This window comes from Mytilus edulis, chromosome 12 (assembly GCF_963676685.1).
Source record: "Mytilus edulis chromosome 12, xbMytEdul2.2, whole genome shotgun sequence".
NCBI lineage: Eukaryota > Metazoa > Mollusca > Bivalvia > Mytilida > Mytilidae > Mytilus > Mytilus edulis.
Genome location: NC_092355.1, coordinates 29,245,760 through 29,265,138, shown reverse-complemented (window position 1 = coordinate 29,265,138; position 19,379 = coordinate 29,245,760). Strand labels below are relative to the sequence as shown.

Genomic DNA, 19,379 nt, shown 5'->3' with positions numbered 1-19,379 from the left:
TTGGTTTTGTCTAATTTTTTTTTATCAATTATTGATAAAGAACTTTACAAAATAGCAAAACAAGAAAAACATCCCACAAGTACAATCATAGTAAAAAATGTGTTTTGTCATACTTTAAAACACTACGTGTGTCGGAAGTTATGATTCCCTTGATTTTGCACAAGTATACACAAGTTATATTTCTAAATGAATTCGTAACCCTTATCAAAAAGAAAATTGAAAAGAAAACGATTATCATTATGGAAAACCCGAAAAAATTAAGCATAAATTAAAACTTAGTTCTTGACAAAAGTGTTATAAAGACGATGATTATTTTTTTTTTCACAACGTTTGAAAAAAAGTCTGGTCGTTTATACTTATTGTTTCAAATTTTACGTAGTCAATTACATAAGCTAACAAGTAAGTTGTGTCAATAACAAATAATTCGCCTTTTCAAAAACTAAATGACTATGGGTAATCTCATTATTCGTACACCAAAGTGAAAATAACGTTACTTCATTGGTTGGATTTCAATTGTGTAGAACCTTTTAAACCAATCAAAACGTTTTGGTGTACGCTTTTGAAAATATTACCCAGAATGCATTAGATTTCCAAATGGCGAATTAAAAATTAAAATGTTATGATTAAACGCATTGATTACAGCCTATTTTCCTGAAATACTTTTGTTTTCTAAGTAGAATTTATAGACTGGCTGCAATGCTGATAATATACTTGCACAATAAAAAAAAAGTGCGACACTATCAAAAAAGAGCATGATATCGAATATAAAATGTAAACGCACAAATTTATCAAATTAATAACTTCTAAACGCACCCAATTAATTTTTGGCATTAAGCATGTTAAGACACATTTTAAATGAAGATATCAAAGTTGAAATCCTTAATTCGTGTTATATAACTCAAACCTAGCTTTCAAAATGGTAAAAACACTAATACCTATTATTGAAGTCGTACCAACCTTACAAAACGGTAAACATTTATAATTATAATTCCAATAAAGACAAGCTACATGAAGCATTATTTTCTTGAATTCATTCGAGTAATTTTACAATGAAAGCATATATTGACTTATACATACACTCTCAGATCAAATAGGTAAATACGACTTTATAGTTCTGTAATTATTTGAAAATCACCTTATAGTCATACGAATATTTGACCTTAGTGACATACAATTAAAGGTCAATATGTATTACGTAGATCATATAAATAGTGAAATGCACAAGGCTTATCTCATCATATTGAGAAATTATGACTTTGAAAATCCTTCTAATCGTTTTGGTTCTATATAAAGGTAAATCACAATTATTTTTTATATGTATATTTCTTGAATTACTTTAATGATTTTTGTAAATATTCAACATTTGTATTCATTACTAGCATCATATCCATGATCTGGGACAAAACAATCGAAGAGTTTCTATAAAAATGAAAATTTTACTTACTTGGTAATAGCCGAGGGGCAAACATTTTACTAACTTGATGATAGCAGAGGGGAAAAAAAATTGTCATATGTAATTATTCGCTTATCATAGGCACATTATTAATGAGATTAAACGAATATTACTAATAATGTAGAATTAACGTAGAAGTATGTTTGCATGGTCAGTATTTTTGTCTTTACGAAAGATTCAACTACGAAATTAACTGAAAGAAATATAAGACAAGAAATTTTACAGATTATTAACTGGATCACTGAACCCTCCGTATTTCCTTTTTGCTGTTATGTAATATGAAAAGTTGTTTACAATAATAATACGTTTGAATTTCAATCTCATGTTCTCAATGATAAACATGATCAAACTATTTTCGGATTATTTCAGCCTAAAGATAATCGCTTAATTTATTTTTCTTCTTTAGATATTTAGATCTATAAAAGTCTGCTTGAAAACTTATTATGTCAGAAAAACTGACTGTTGTGATATTTAGATTGGGATCTCTCTGCTAAGACAAATTTACTATCTATTCGTTCGATGCGTTTGCGCTTTTGACTATGCCATTTGATTATGACCTTTCCGTTATGAATTTTTCGCGGAGTTCAGTATTTTTGTTATTTAACTTTTCGCGATGACAAAAAGTAATAAATTACAAGTATATTAAAAATAAGTTTATACAGATAAAAAAATATCATATTCGTGACTGGCTCCAGATTCTTGCTGGCACAAACACAATGTGGTGGGGTTAAATCGGTTATCTGATTTTCTTTACATTTAGTCTACTTTCAAAGTTTATCCGGCAGGTATTTTTAGTGCAGATATATCTAGACATTTTGATACTAGTGAACTTTAAACAATGTATTCTATATTCGCTATCAGGTCTTAACATTGATTTTTTTTATTATCTGCAGTGCATGAACCGAAAGTTCGCCACAAAAAATAACCGAATATCGTAAAAAGACACCTTTATTTTCACACGTATTACATTTTCTAAATACCTTTTTATATATGAACCTTTCGAAAATGGTTGCACATTCCTTTCATAATAAAGTGATTGCCACGGAGTAGATCAAGCCAGATTTATATAAAATAGAAATTCTGACTAAGCGGAAAAGTAAAAAGTTTATCCCTTTTAAGATGTTTTTTTTCAAACGCGCAATAATATGTGTCTTATGTTTCAACTAGCAGGTGTTGATAGTATATTACAATCAACTAGTTACCTCAAGGATGTATTAGTTTGATGACCTATCATAAATTATCGATAAGAACTATTTTGTAGGTTAAATATCTAATTTCTAGTGTATACCTGTTAGTTAAAGACTGTCTCGGGGTGAATAAGGGTATATATCGATTACTTTCAGCAGTCGTTTTAGGTCTATAACTCACGAATAGATTTGTTGAAGCAAAGACGTAGTTGAAAAATGTGTATGAGCTTAGATTGATATGTAGTAGTTAATTTTTAACCTGATTTTTGTGACAAAAATGTCGGTTATTAATTTGGGGATGTACGGCGGGCGGGCGGGCGGACGGGTTTCGGCAATCAAATGTTGTCCGTGCATTAACTCATGAACCGTTCAACCAAAGCTTTTAAAATTTTAATATGTTATTACTGACAACTATACGAAGGTCAAGTTCAATAATAATGGCGATTTTGACTTTTACTGTTCAGGAGTTATGGTTCTTGAAAGGCGGCAATCAAATGTTGTCCGTGCATTAACTCATGAACCGGTCAACCAAAGCTTTTAAAATTTTAATATGTTATTACTGACAACTATATGGAGGTCAAGTTAAATAATGGCGATTTTGACTTTTACCGTTCAGGAGTTATGGGTCTTGAAAGATTGAAAAATGGAGTTTTCAGTCGTGTCCGTGCATTTACTCATGAACTGTTCTACTAAAGCTTCCCAAATTTTAATATGTTGTTACTTATGACAGAATGAAGGTCAAGTTCAATAATGACGATTTTGACTTTTACCGTTCAGGAGTTATGGTTCTTGAAAGATTGAAAAATGGAGTTTCCAGTCGTGTCCGTGCATTTATGCATGAACTGTTCTACCAAAGCTTTCGAAATTTTAATATGCTGTTACTGATGACAAAATGGAGGTCAAGTTCAATAATTTTGACTTTTACTGTTCAGGAGTTATGATTCTTGAAAGATTGTAAAATGGCGTTTCCATTCATGTTGTTGCATTTACTCATGAACCATTCAATCTAAGCTTTTCAAATATTATTATTTCAAAATGTTGATACTGATGACAAAATGGAGGTCAAATTTGATATTGATGATTTTCACTTTCACCATTCATCAGTAATGGTTCTTGTGATATTGCCAGGACACAAATAAATGTAAATAAATCCGGTTTGCTGTCGTTGTGACAGCCTCTTGTAACAAACGTATTTTACTAATATTCATATATATATATATATATATAAACTATTATAAGTTATTCTAACGTTTTGCATTTACATACATATATATATATATATATATAAGTACGTCTGAGTCAGTGACAACTCTACAACAGATGTATCCATCGGATCGCCATCAATGATGGTGATATATGGCTGTGTACATAATGTATATACAACTCGTCTAAACATCAACCCAACAATGTTAGATCTGTAAATTTGCTTTCGCAAATTTTTGGTTCTTCCCTCGCTGGGATTCGAACCCATGCTACTGTGATATCGTGACACCAAATCGCCTGCACTGCAGCCGTCCCGCTAGACCACACGACCACCTGGGCTCTCAAATAAAGAGCTTTCGCTGGCCGTGTGTTACCTTTCCTCGTCAGTTTTAATCTAGCGGCGTACTACAATACTTTTCTACATTAACTACAGGTATAGGGGGAGGGTTGAAATCTCATAAACATGTTCAACCCTGCCGCAATTTTGCGCCTGTCCTCAGTCAGGACCCTCTGGCCTTTGTTAGTCTTGTATGATTTTTTAATTTTAATTTCTTGTGTATAATTTAGAGTTTAGTATGACGCCCATTATCATTCTACTTGTATACATATTTTTTAAAGGGGTAAGCTAAAGTACGCCCACGGATGCGGGAGTTTCTCGCTACATTGAAGACCAATTGATGGCCCTCGGCTGTTGTCTGTTCTATGGTCGGGTTGTTGTCGCTTTGACACATTCCCCATTTCCTTTCTCAATTTTATATGTTTTGACACGTCCCTTGATTATAAATGTTTTGATTTTAAAAATAGTATTGCTGAAAATCTATAAATCCATAAACACGTTTCGAAGAAAGCACTACTTCATTATCACATAATACGGACTGTACGATGCCATAGTTTTCAGAGCCAAAGAGTTAGTGCGTTTGTTCTGTCTTGATTCTTTATATCCTTTTTGAAGAAAAAAATAGATTGTCAAGTACGGTATGAAAACAATAATAAGTTTTTAAATCATTAATGCAAAGTTGACCTCAGATAAATTTCACTTTCTTGTAGTTCCTTTGATGTATTATTGTAAATTATCCACGTTCATAATGGATTGATTTTTTTTTTATTAATATGCATTAAAATATTTGAGTAAAAATAAAGAAATATATATGTTGAGATATGGTCAATGATAAAAGCAAGTCATCCACCAAAAAACAAAACACCTTAGAAACAGTTGCTAAATTGTAAAGCAGATAAACAACAGTTGCGCTTATGTGCATACATATATATGTTACATATGTGTTTGTTTTTGAAGTGATTATGATTTTAAACACTATTTTTACTGCTGTACGCCTTTTTTTTGTACATTTTTACCTATTATGTCTGTTTTTTTCACACATCGTTCAACTTGTCAATAACATAGAATGAGATGCAACTGTCAAACAAATGAGAGGTTTCACTAGGTTAAACACCAAGTTTCATCCATAGTTGTCTATAAACTTAAACATGCTTGTACCAAGTCAGGAATATGACAGTTTTTTATTTCTTAGTTTGATGCGTTTTCGCTTTTGACTTTGTCATTTGATTATGACTTTTCCGTTTTGAAATTTTCGCGGAGTTCAGTATTTTTGTTATTTTATATTTTGTAAAGAAAAAAAAACGTAATAAATGACTGGTTTTTTAAAAATAAATTTATTCCATTTTCGAATTTAGGTAACATTGTCCAAGTAGCGAATTCGCAAGCTAACAATCACCAGAGTCAGTTGACATAATCAGTTCCAGGCAGACTTTTGAATGAAGCGTTTTTCTTTAGGCTGAAATAATCCAAAAATAGTTTGATCTTGTTTATCATGAAGTATTATTTTATTGAATTCATTCGGGTAATTTGAAAATGAAAGCATCTATTGACTTATAAATACACTCTCAGATCAAATAGGTAAATAAGACTTAATAGTTCTGTAATGTTCTGATAAAGACTTTTAAGTCATACACGAACATTTGACCTACTATCAATGGTCATTATATATTATCTAGATAACATAAATAGTGATATATACAAGGGTTATCTCATCATATTGAGAAATGATGTCTTTGAAAACACTTCTAATCGTTTTGGTTATATATGGAGGTAGTTAATTTATGATATGTATATTTCTTGGATTTTCCTCAATATTTTAGTAATTAAGTATTCAACATTTGTATTTATTACTATGATGTCTATGATCTCGGCCTTAATAATATTTAAACTATCAACGTATCTTCTTGACCATATGCGTATGTACACTTATTGTCCGGTAATTAATTCGATGAATGTGGTGAAAGGCATAACCCTTCTGTATGTGTAATAAACTAAGAGTTTCTATAAAAATGAAATTTCTACTTTTTCATTGTTTTACTTTCTTGATTATAGCAGAGGGGCGAACAAAATTGTCATATGTAATTATTCTTTTATCATTGGCATATGATCAATGAAATTAAATGAATATTACTCACAGTATATAATTACAATAGAAGGATTTTTGCATGGTCAGTATTTTAGTGTCTCTGATTTCTTGGCTTTACGAAAACAACGATTTTGAAATGTTCAATATATAATCATTTTTTTCTGCTGGCTTGCCTACAACATAAGAATGACCTAAACTAGTAATTCTACAATAAAAAATAATTGGTACAAACGACAAACAAATGAATCAAAACTGTTTACTAAAAGTGAATTTAGCATATTCATCTAACGGATATATTGAATAATCCACATTGTAGTACAACTTTTCTAAAAAGTTAAATCACAAAAATACTGATTTCCGATGAAAATTCAAAATGGAAAGTCCCTAATCAAATTAAAAAATCAAAAGCTTTAACAAATCAAACGAATGGATAACAATTGTCATATTTATGACTTGGACAGGCATTGTCCTATGCAGAAAATGGTGGATTGAACCTGGTTTTGTAGCTAGCTAAAGCTCTCAGTTGTATGACAGTCGCATTAGATATCATTCGACAACGATGCGTAAAAAAACAAGAAGAACCAATAGATAAGAATGTCAAAAATATAATTTAACGTCCAGTACGACGTGTTTAAAGTGTACCAAAAACTGATTGAGGTTCTTAAATATATTTTATTACGCTATGTCATGCACTGGGTGTTCAGTTACTTTTATTTTCAGCAATACGGTTTTCATATCTATCAATCGGAGCTTGTCGTGATGCCATTTATTGATTCACACCGCTGTACAAAGTTTGAAACATCTAGTACGTGACGTTTACTGTGTTATCCATTGGTAACTGATTTATGGTATCACTTTGAAGCGATGTAAATACGTCACTTTGCCGATGTCTATGTAAAAAATGCATTACTATTACTGTGATATACATATGCACAATGCACATTTACTGAATCATGTGATGATAAGAAGGTTGAAATCTTGAGTAATCAATGATAAATGCATAGGTCTTGGATTAATATTTCCAAGATGAAATTTATATGTAACAATTTAACTCACCGGACGGTTATTAAGGGTCTTTGAATATGTTTTAACGTAAACTGGCACGTATCTGATGTTTATTTACTTTTAGTTTCAGCAACACGATGTCCATATCCATCAAATGGTGCTTGCAAAAATGCTAAGCTCTTAACTGATTCACATCGCAGTACACAGTTTATAGCTTCTAATACTGCCCGTTTACTCTGTGACACGTGGGTAGCAGAGGGGTGGTATAGATTTAAGCCTAATGGAAAAGACGTAACCATGCCAATGTCTTGTGTTGAACCTAATCATTGTGGTACGGTTACTCCAATTTGGTTTCAAGGCGTTCTTCCAAAAGTACAAGATGGTGCAACTTTAGGAAAAGGATGCCTGAATCATGGTAAAGGCGCTGTTTTACAAGTAATATATGGAGGCACACAATGCTGTCATGAACCTAAAGATATTTGTATCCAAAACTGTGGTGGATATTATGTATATAGATTAACAAGAGTATCTGGGTGTTCAACGGCCTACTGTGCAGGTAAGTACTGCTGGTGGACGTTTCATCCCCGAGGGTACACAGACCAGTAGTCAACATTTCAGTGTTGACATGAATATCAATAATGTGGTCATTTTTATACATTTCCTGTTTACAAAAATTTGAATTTTTCGAAAAAACTAAGGATTTTCTTATCCCAGGCATAGATTACATTAGACGTATTTGGCACAACTTTTTGGAATTTTGGACCCTCAATGCTCTTCTGCTTTGTACTTGTTTGGCTTTATAAATATTTTCATATGAGCGTCACTTATGAGTCTTATGTAGACGAAACGCGCGACTGGCGTACTAAATTATAATCCTGGTACCTTTGATAACTAAGTAAACTGTTTATAAAAATACCACACCGTTAAGCTCAAGATTGAAATTTTCTTGAACATACATTGACACGTGAGACAATTTAAATTTAGAAATGAATAGTTTTTACCTTCTTAGCAGCACTATACAAACTTCACCTGCACATGTGATATAAATTTACCTAATCATTCGATATTTAAAGGCTTGAAGCTGCTACTTAGACTTTATAGAATTTCACCTGTGTCCGAGCAGAACATTTATGGGCCAACTTTAGGTCAAAGAACGTCTCGTTCTGTTTCTAAAAAGGTTTCATTGGAAGAGACCAAGACCTAGTGTATAAATATTCCATATCAAATTCAAACATAATACATGATAGTGTATGTACTGTAGTTTTTTTTATTGTATTTACTACGTGTTTGTCCTTTTATATGTTTATTTCGTTTTTTATTTAATACTTATGACGTCGCGCTGTATATATAAACCAGCCATTGTTTTATAGTCCTATAGTTAATATTAGTTTATTGTCTTTCATTTTTGCTATTGTTTTATCTTTAATGTATTTCTTTGTTAAAACAGTTATTTGATTTATAGCGATTGAGATATATTTACATTTTTTACTGCTGTACTCTCATTATTTACGTTTTTTGTATGTCTGTTTGTTTTCCTCTTTGTTCTTTTATTGTAATCATCAACATAAAGGGTAAGGTTTCAATATAAAAAAAAATGAACGATAGCGATTTAATTATCATTTTTTTTTGTGTAAAATAATATATATTTTTGTCCATCTGATGAGTTAAGCCTTTTTCAACTGATTTTTATACTTCGTTCTTCTGTTGTACTATTATACCACTGTCCCAGGTTAGAGGGAGGGTTGGGATCCCGCTAACATGTTTAACCCCGCCACATTATTTATATATGTGCCTGTACCAAGTCAGGAGCCTGTAATTTAGTGGTTGTCGTTTGTTTATGTGTTACATATCTGTTTTTCGCTCATTTTTTTTATATAAACAAGGCCGTTAGTTTTTTCGTTTGAAATGTTTTACATTATCTTATCGGGGCCTTTTATAAATGACTACGCGGTATGGGCTATGCTCATTGTTGAAGGCCGCACGGTGGCCTATAGTTGTTAATGTCTGTGTCATTTTGGTGTCTTGTGGACAGTTGCCTCATTGGCAATCATACAACATCTTCTTTTTTATATATAATCTTAAATGTTTACAGGAAATCAACATGTATGTCCCTATGGTCAATACGGAAATGGAACACAATGCTCAAAAGGTATGACTTTCATTTAGGTTTATTTCAGACAGCTACGCGTCAACACGTAATTGTATCATTAAGTTATGTTTCAAAAGACGATTGATTCTTCGTTGGTTGCATAACGTCTGGTTACAAATGTTGTCCGGTTGATTGGTGCAGATATTGAGCAGAATTGCTCACTTGATGAGGAAATCATGATTTTGTTTACAGTAGTTCTTGGTTGTACACGCTTTGATTTCAGCTATGGACCCACTCAGAAAAATCCAATATGGCTGCCATTTTCAAGATGACGGAAACACGTTATGAATATCAAGATTGTCCGCAAGGTATTCCATATAGTTTCGGATATTAAAGTAATGATTCTTTAAAAAATGTCTACAAGAAAATATTAGCAATAATTATAAGAGGTACACTGTTTGTCCTTTGAAACCCTCTGTTATATGTGGACTTCCACTGCAAAAAAACTGTAAAATGGCTATTGACAAAACATTACCTTGCATCCTACCAAATACAGTCACTCAAATAGCTTTGGCAAAGGTTCGTAATATGCAAACAGCAAGACACTCTTTCAACGCGAATCATCGGATTTACGTCCTCATTCTTACATGATAGACTGCGCGCGTACTTATACATTCTGAACAGTCAAATGTTCGCCCTCAGTTGGCAGAGTTTTACCGAAAGTGATCACATTTGTTTGTCAAAACCAGCATTTTGAGGAACGTTCTTTCTCTATCGCACGAAAATTCCAAAATATTTTGATTGCATTCAATAAAGATTACAAAACAAGTTTATATCAATGATGTTAAGCACTGAATAACATGAAAAAAAAAAATAACACTCAAAGCAATAGGCAATAGCCTTTATTTTTGTTGTCTCCCTTTATGAGGGACACTAATCTTTATTTACAATGGAGAGCTAGCAGAATGAGCAAATTTACCTGTGAGTAATGTGAGTAATCTATAAGGTTTTCAAATCTTTTAATTACAGTAATTTGTTGTTAAGCTGAATCCTTTTTCATCTGAAATTATTCTTCATGAAAAATTAGTTAAACCGCCGATACATTACTTTCAATTCATCATGCTTTGCATTCGCAAAAGCCAATTGTGTCCGATACGGAACCGGTCTACGATTGACAAAGGGAAATAATTTGTTTTAAAAGTGTGTAATAATAAAATAAAATCGGGAATGGCAAATGGACTATTCCTGTATCTATTTGTAAGGATACGGATACCTGGCAATGCTTCATATAATCCTACAAATCAGGACCTTGCTGTATAGATATAAAAAAATGGCCTCTATTTCAAGAAAAAGAATCTAATATCATAGTGAATAAACTAATAATAAATTACCAGTATATGAAACAACATTTAATTTATCAATATATATTAGTATTAGTATTACATTTTTATGTAGTAATGATAAAAGTCAGAATCAAAAATTCAAAATATATGTATGAAACTGTCTCTACAGATTTTCGTATTTTGACTATATTGGTCAATATTACTGTATCCATGATAAATAAAGTTTTAATTTGACTTTCTTGTCATTTTGCATTCATCATAGCGGGATAATTGAGATAATCGATGGATTTGTATGCCCCATTTATGGGCATTATGTTGTCTGGTATGTGGGTTCGGTCGTCTGTCCGTTCGTCCGTCCGTCCATGTTTTCGTTCGTTCGTCCCGCCTTTTTTTTGATGAAGTTGAAGTCCAATCGACTTGAAACTAAGTACACATGTTCCTTATGATATGATCTTTCTAATTGTCAGAGATTTCCCCCTATTTTCACGGTCCATTGAACGAAGAAAACAATAGTGCGGATGGGTCATCCGTGTACTATAAACACATTCTTGCTTTGAATATGAAAGGTAGTGTATTCTTTTGTAGATATGTATCCAATTATGAATAGTCAGCCTGTTTTGGAAAACCCAAAGTGTGAAAATGGAGACCTCAAGTTTTCATGTAAAATCCCTTATGATCCCACTGATCTCCAGGCAAAACTTCAAGTTGTATGGTTAGTAGATGGAAAACCTTTATCGAAGTTTGGCACTAGCCAGCCTTTTATACAAACACTTTCAAATGGAGACCGAATAACCAAATTAGATGGTTTGAATTTGTATGGAAACATGGGGAAGAGGGTAAGTTCATATTTGTAATTCAATACGACGTTTATACAGATGACACGTTAATGATTTACTTAGGTGAGGTTTTGGAATAACAATTCTCCGTGTAGCGCTCGTTTTCTTTCCGTATACTTAGTACACTACCATACAATGACGCCATATTTAGTGTAGTGATACGAAGTAAGTGCGGAACGGATGTGAGCTCTGTGCGGAGATTGTTGGAATAAGTGTCAAATGTTCAGACCACTTGGTGTTTTCCAAACGATACAAGGTAAAATAGTTTGCCCTATATTTATCTTATTTTAACATAAGACTTTATAGCTTATAAAAGGTCATTTGACAAAATTCAAGCAGACTCTTAATTCTCTTTCTTTTGATTTGAGACCCAAATAATACCATATCAAATATAAGGTAAAAGTCCGAGTCATCCTATTCCCGCCATACTTTACAAATCAAATATCTCGAAGAAGCTCCATAACCTATTAATAGTTTTAGCTTATTTTGATCTTTAACAAAAATATTCCAGCTTAAAGTATCAATTTTGAATTCTTGATTTATTTAATTTTACTAGTTTAAAATCACTCAAGTACATCCTTAAGTTAATTCTCAGCTTTGTACCTTTAGTTCTAATAATAGAAGTGAAAAGTAGAAATAAAAGAATGCACATTCAAATTGAAAAATATTGAATATGTTATGTTCATCTTGGATTTGTTCTTTCTGAATTCCCTATACGCTTATTGTTCCTAAACTTCAACATTTTCAAAGAGCCTTTTTAAACTGATTTTAATAGTTTAGTTTGTTCTTATACTGTTACATCACTGTCCCAGGTTTTGGGTGGTTTAATATCCCGCTAACGTGTTTAACCCCACCACATTCTCTATGAGTTTGCCTGTCCCATGTCAAGAGCCTGTAATTCAATAGTTGTCGTTTGTTTATATGTTACATATTTGTTTTTTGTTCATTCTTGTATATAATTTAGGCCGTTGTTTTTCTCGTTTGATTTTTTTTACATTGTATACATATACCTCAATAAATTTTATTAAACTACAGATTTTAAATATTTGTTTGAACTGTCGATCTTTTCATAAATCTTACAATCACCAAAAAATCATATAAGAATGAAATGCAACCTAATTATGCTTTTTCTTCTTCAAATCATTCAAAGCAAAAAGGATACACTTTGGCATACACTTTTCGTTTGAAATTTTATGTAGTTTGGTGTTAACATTTGATTATAAATTAATTATCAGAGTTAAAGAGCGATAATTCGAATTTGTTCGTTCAATTATTATAATCGTTTAACGTTTAGTTATTTCGAAAAACAGAACTTAACAAAAGAGTATAGGAAGATGTGGTATGAGTGCCAAAGAGACAACTCTCCATCCATATAACAATTTATAAAATAGAACAATTATAGGTCAAGGTACGGCCTTCATCACGGAGCCTTGGCTCACACTGAACAATAAGATATAAAAGAGACCAACAATTACAAGTGTAGAACCATTCAACGGGAAGACCAACGGTCTACTCTATTAAAGAAATGATAAACGAAAAACATGTATAAATTACTTAAACAAACAACAACTGCTGTACATAAGATTAAAGTCTGTATATCGATAATTTCTTGAATATGTATATACATGATATATGTGTACCTTGTGAACCACAATTAGGTATTTTTTTCTCTCATTTAGCTGCAATGCAGAGTTGTGTCCTTCTATTCACATGTCGGTATTTTGAGTGGTGCATTGACTAGCAACGGGATATTTTGTGGAATTAGTGTGAGTAATATTTGAGCGGTTTTTGGAGGTCATGCTGTGTTGTACAAGACTCTATAAAATATTTTGGGATGCTATGAAGAACCAAGACGTTAAATTCATTCAAGTGTGGACATCACAATATAGCAACTAATTACATAACAATTAATTATATAATAATTATGTCATTATGAAATTATCACAATTTAAAAGATTGATCTTTCTTCTTTCTTTTGGTACCTCATTTATAAAATATAAAGAAGTATGAAATGAATTTACACCAGTTTAAAGATGTCTTATTGGGAGTGAAAAAAAACTTTGTAGTGTGCTACCTTAATATAGTATGCCGTTACAACTCTAAAACTCTCCCCAAGTACAACATGTCAAGAGAACATGCACCATAAGGAAACACTCCGTCGTTATAAACACATATAGTTATCAAAGGTACCAGTAATATAATTTAATACGCCAGACGCCCGTTTCGTCATAAGATTCATCAGTGACGGTCACGTCCAACAAGTACAAATTCGAAGAGCAGTGAGGACCCTAATTTCCAAAAGGTTGTGCCAAATACGGCTAAGGTAATACATTCCTAGGATAGAAAAAATACTTATTTTTTCAAAAAATTAAAAGTTCAGTAACAGGAAATTTATAAAAATTAATTTCAAATGAACACCGCTAGGGTGGTGATACCCTCTGGTAAACCTATTTAATTGTTTCAAACATGTTGAATCAACATCTTTATATTATACAAAATAAAATGTTATCACAGGTCACGCCTTCTGATATAACAATTCCTGAAAATGGAGGACCTCAGACTATTTCACTTACAACCTCTATTCCACACTGCGGAATTCTTGGAAATACGTACAGTTGTGAGTTTGCTGTTGAACTTAAAGCAAAGGACAACTTCCAATATGGTACATATTATTTAGCTAAACTAAAATAATGTATGTAGACGTCCGTCTATAAAATCTAAAGCAAAGGATAACTTCCAATATGGTACATATTTTTTAGTTAAACAAAAATAATGTATGTAAAAGTCCGTCGATAAAATTTGAAACAATAAAAAAAACCCGGCGGCATGTAAGTATTTGCGGTGTCTTCTTCAATAAGTGTATGGTAAGTAAAGTGTGTGTTCAGTATGGCTATGTTTTACAGGATTCACTAGTAAGTAATAGATATGTTATTAAGAAATATACACTTTGAAGATATAAAAAAAAAAAATATATATATATACACACGAACAGCGACTTCATGACGTTTGCCTCTTTTTTTTCAAATGAAAAGCTTTTTTAAAAACCTGATATAAGGATATAAGAAATAAAGGAACAAGCAGAAAAAAGTGAAGGTCTATGTGCTTGTTTATAAATCATTTAAAATTAAACGAAACTTGAGTCTCTCTTTATTTTTTATCCATTTAACATTGGCATTTTTATTCTCTAAAAAACTACGAAAATTAACAAAGTTTTTTGTAAAATGTTCCTTAATTGTAGTTAAAATTACACGGTACCAAAATATGGAAAGAAAATTATGGGTTAGTTGGCAGAATTTGTTTATTGCAATACATGGATAAAATCAGAGGATTCAGAATATCTTGCAAACATTCAAAGTCGAGACGAGGGAATATCCTTAAATAGAATGACATTCAAAAACGCTTACAAGCAAGAGCAAACAATTAATTTTATTTTTGGTAAACGAGTGTTGTGTACTCATAATGTATATTAAGTAAGATGTCTGCTAATTGAGTTTGTTGTTATTACTCTATTTATTTCATTATAGACCAAAGTACAAATGGATGTCGATATACTTTCAAATACAACAAAGCAACAAAACTATGTGAGGCAAAGATCAAGGTTTTGGCTACACGTGACTTTGTCAAGGATGGCGACAAAACTCATATTTTAGACTTTCGTCCCATTGAAACATCGTCCACTCAAAATGCTATTCTCCCATGGGCAAAACATCAACTCAGTCCTATTCAAGTAAGTTGTCTATTCTAACATGGGCAAAACATCAACTCAGTCCTTTTCAAGTAATTTGTCTATTCTCACATGGGCAAAACATCAACTCAGTCCTATTCAAGTAAGTTTTCGATTATCACATGGGCAAAACATCAGCTCAGTCATATTCAAGTAAGTTGTCGCTTCTCACAAGTGAAAAACATCAACTCAGTCCTATTCAAGTAAGTTGTCGATTCTTACATGGGGAAAACATCAATTGAGTCCTATTTAAGTATGTTCTCTTTTCACATGGGCAAAACATAACATCAACATAGTCCTATTCAAGTCAGTTGTTAAAAAATAGAAAACTGCGTTTTTATAATTTAGCGATGCTAATTATTAAAAGAAGCGTTTTTGTTTTATCATTTTGTCTTTTTGATGAATATTCCTTTTATTTTTAAAGTTTAAATTAATTGATCCTATGTTTCACCATTTTGCTAGCTTGTTTTGGTTGGAATAAGAAGAAAAACTGTTTACCATTTTGCTAGCTTGTTTTTGTTGGACTTATAACTAGAATTATTTATCTTTTTGATAGATTGATAGATGGTTTTGACATATGCCTTAATGTAGATATAAATAATTGAGTGTATTGATAAGCTAATAATTTAATAAATGTGTGTATAATTTGCATTTGCACTAACAATATCCTTTTTGATAATGTCTTTTTTTTCTATGTGTGTATAACTGAACTGAAAGCCAGTTAATTTGTTCGAATTCAAATGTTAAAACTGTTAAGTTAAACGTTAGTTGAAAATAAATATACAAATCCTCACTAGTTATGAATGGTGTTATGATAAGTGCATTTTTACCAGGTTCACACAAAAGACAAGAAAAAAGGAGTATGTACGCCTGTTACAGATCCGCATATCAAAAGTATTTCTGGGAGGTGAGTTGACTTTCTGTTTTGCTTATGTGCATTTGTATGTTTCTTTAATGTGGATTCATTTATATTCGTGTGTACCAATTTTCGTGGATTAGGGAAATCTTGCATATTCGTTAATATTAAATTTCGTGGTTAACCGCGAAATCCAGGAATTAATAATTGTGCAGTAATTGTTAAATATGTCATGGTTCTGTACTTACATATACAAATGTTTACATCTCGTCAGTTTGAAATTGTATTATGGTAAAAAAAAATTGTATTTTATTTCTGCTAATGTGCTTTGACTATATGCCTTTTTTTGGTTATTAGTTGCATATTTATTGGTTTGTATAGTGAATAGGATTATAAAACAACGTTGACTGATGTACCCATTTGGCATCCCTAACAGAGGAGAGAAAGATATCATAGGAACAGTCAACAATTCCATAGAGCCTGTTTGTCTTGTTCATACTTTGAAGTCCATATAATGGAAATGCACGCAACTTTTATACAAATGAAAGGTTTACAGTGGCGGACCCAAGGGGAGGGTTGCGGGGGTTTGAACCCCCTTTTTGTTGGACGATTAATGCATTTAAATGGGTACATATAGTTGGAACCCCTTCTTTGTCCTGGGTTGGGAACTCCCCTTTCTTGAAATGGCTGGAAACCGCTAGCTATTAAACCAGGTGTTATCCACCATTTAATACACAAGAAGAAGTGTAGAAACTCAGGAATATCACAGTTGTAATGCATTTGAACCATGTGATTCAGCTTTTTTTTTATAGCCGTTTGATTAAAAAACTTTCCGTTTAAATTTATCTCGGAGTTCGTTTTTTTTGTTGTGTTAGTTTTTGTTACTTTATTGGATGATGTGAAACTATTATCAAACTATCTATATGGTAGACTGATAAGGACAACAAATTATCAACTAAAAGTCTTCACGAATAAACTAAGTGCATCTGAAAACAATATCTGTATAGTAAATTTATGATCATTTATACTTTGGTGCACCTCTTTTTGCAAGACATAATTTTGATTTTAATGCTATGAAGTTCAATCTTAATATATATTGTAGACAGGTAAACTCCTATGTCATTGGTGATAGTGTACTGTATCGAACAAAAGCATCTTGTACCAAAATAAGACCACTAGAGGTATTGTTTCATTTTTATACCTGAGCGTACCTTACTACATACTCAGTGAAAAAAACGAAAGAATTTATTTAAAAGTGTGCTTCATCCAACCATGAACGTATTTCATGATACACTGCAAAAACCAACAATATTGTTGTTAACATTTCAAACACAAGAATGAGGTACTGCATAACATACTGACGCAAGGAATGTTTTGAAATTAAATATCATAATAAAAACAACTATCTGTATTGTAGCTTGGTCTTATTTCGTGTTTGTGGGCAGTTGTCGTCTATTGAATACATTCCTTGTTCAAATTGTCTATCTTAAATAAAGGCAACACTAGTATACCGTTGTTCGAAATTCATAAATCGATAGAGAGAAAAAAAAGTCCTGGTTATAAAATAAAGATGAGAGAAACACATCAAATATAAGAAAACTACGACACAACAGAAACACAACATAAAGATTTAACACATACAGAAACGAACTATAATATAACATTGGCCATTTTCTTGACTTGGTACAGGACATTTTAAGAAAAACAAATGGTGAGTTGAACCTGGTTTTGTGGCATAACAAACCTCCCTTTTTTATGACAATGTTGAATATTACATTAAAATGACATTTACCAATTTATCGTTGACATGTGCATACGCGTTGATATATTATTTCTTGGACGTAATTATATCATTATCTTTTTAGAACATATTCTTAGTTCCATATAAAAAACGGTAGGCAAACGCATATCTGTTTGTTTTTATTGACGAAACCCAATGCATCTAAGATTTTTTACATTGCTAGGTTCACATTCAGGCCAACCAAGATTGTTATCCCAGCCGGAAAAGTATATTTGCTTGTATATGCGGAATAGTAGCAAAAGAGGGAAATGATATTGTAGAAATAAATGGATGTACTCACAGAAAGAATGTATTCTTCTTATCCAAATACAAACAATTAAATGATGGTACGACATTCCACACTGATGTTGGCGGTCGAAAATTTTATGTACGTAATTAATAATAAAATATAAAATTGAGAACGGAAATGGGGAATGTGTTAAAGAGACAACAACCCGACCATAGAGCAGAATACTGTACAGGACTCGTTAAAGCATTAACATAGAAAATCATATACCAAAGTTGGGAAAGTGCAGCAATATGTAGATTGAGAAGTACACAATTTAGTTGTTTTGTATACCTGATTAATTAATTAGCAAGCATGTTTGTTAAGTGTGCACATTGACAATATCTAAAACTGCATATACGTGTTTTGTGTGTGTGTCGAAAAATAAGTCCAGATCAATTTTGCTATTCAACCAAGTTGTATTTTTTTAAGAATATTGTTGTACTACGGACTGCGTTAACATTCTGTTTAAAACGATGTTTTTTGAGATCGTTATATATGCAACAATGTATCTTCCATTCATTTGAAATAATGACATTTCAAGTTTGAATATGGACACATAATGACGGCCTTACTATTGAAATACACATTTTGTCCGCTATGTTTTGTAAATGTTTCAAATCAAAAAATCCTTTTCAAAGCAAAAAAACAGACACAATATACCAAAAAATACATTTGCCATGAAATATGACGTCCTAAATGATAGGCATTTTTTTAAAATTTTGTGTCTAACTAATGTTTGGATCAAACAACTATGATAATCAAAGAAGGGCGTTTTAACATACCAACGTTACTATCAGAAGAGGGTTATTATCTTATTATACTTTAATTTTGGATGTAACGCGGTTTTTTTTTGGCTGACGTTATTTTGTTATCAACCCATATACATTAATTTGGCATGTGACCATGACGTCATCAACGTTTTTTCATGGTTTTCCACGGTTAAACTTGGAATTTAAAATTAGTTTATAAGAAATAAATGTAATATTTTTTCTGTCTATTCGAAATAACATAAAAAATGTGGCGCTACGCGCGTTATTTAGTTCGACCAAATTTTTTATGTTATTTCTTCATAGACAGAAAACATATTAAAGTCATTCCTTAAATGTTTAATATCAATCCCATTCAACATAAATGCTTATGATTCTTTACGCTAGTGTTGACTTCAGTACTAAGTAATGTTTTAGATTTTGC

At 31.8% G+C, this 19,379-nt stretch overlaps 1 protein-coding gene across 1 annotated transcript in view; it reads left to right on the top strand.

Annotated features, from left to right (window-relative positions):
* Positions 1-1,207: 1,207 nt before the first annotated feature.
* The window catches only part of LOC139498208 (von Willebrand factor D and EGF domain-containing protein-like), a 31,887-nt gene continuing 13,715 nt past the window's right edge, over positions 1,208-19,379 (top strand). The window contains exons 1-10 of the mRNA XM_071286561.1: positions 1,208-1,293; positions 7,396-7,827; positions 9,364-9,420; positions 11,289-11,539; positions 13,219-13,305; positions 14,054-14,201; positions 15,064-15,266; positions 16,097-16,170; positions 17,222-17,300; positions 18,084-18,287. Coding sequence (XP_071142662.1) covers positions 1,251-1,293; positions 7,396-7,827; positions 9,364-9,420; positions 11,289-11,539; positions 13,219-13,305; positions 14,054-14,201; positions 15,064-15,266; positions 16,097-16,170; positions 17,222-17,300; positions 18,084-18,287 — 1,578 coding nt within the window. The 5' untranslated portion in view covers positions 1,208-1,250. The remainder of the gene's footprint in view (positions 1,294-7,395; positions 7,828-9,363; positions 9,421-11,288; positions 11,540-13,218; positions 13,306-14,053; positions 14,202-15,063; positions 15,267-16,096; positions 16,171-17,221; positions 17,301-18,083; positions 18,288-19,379) is intronic.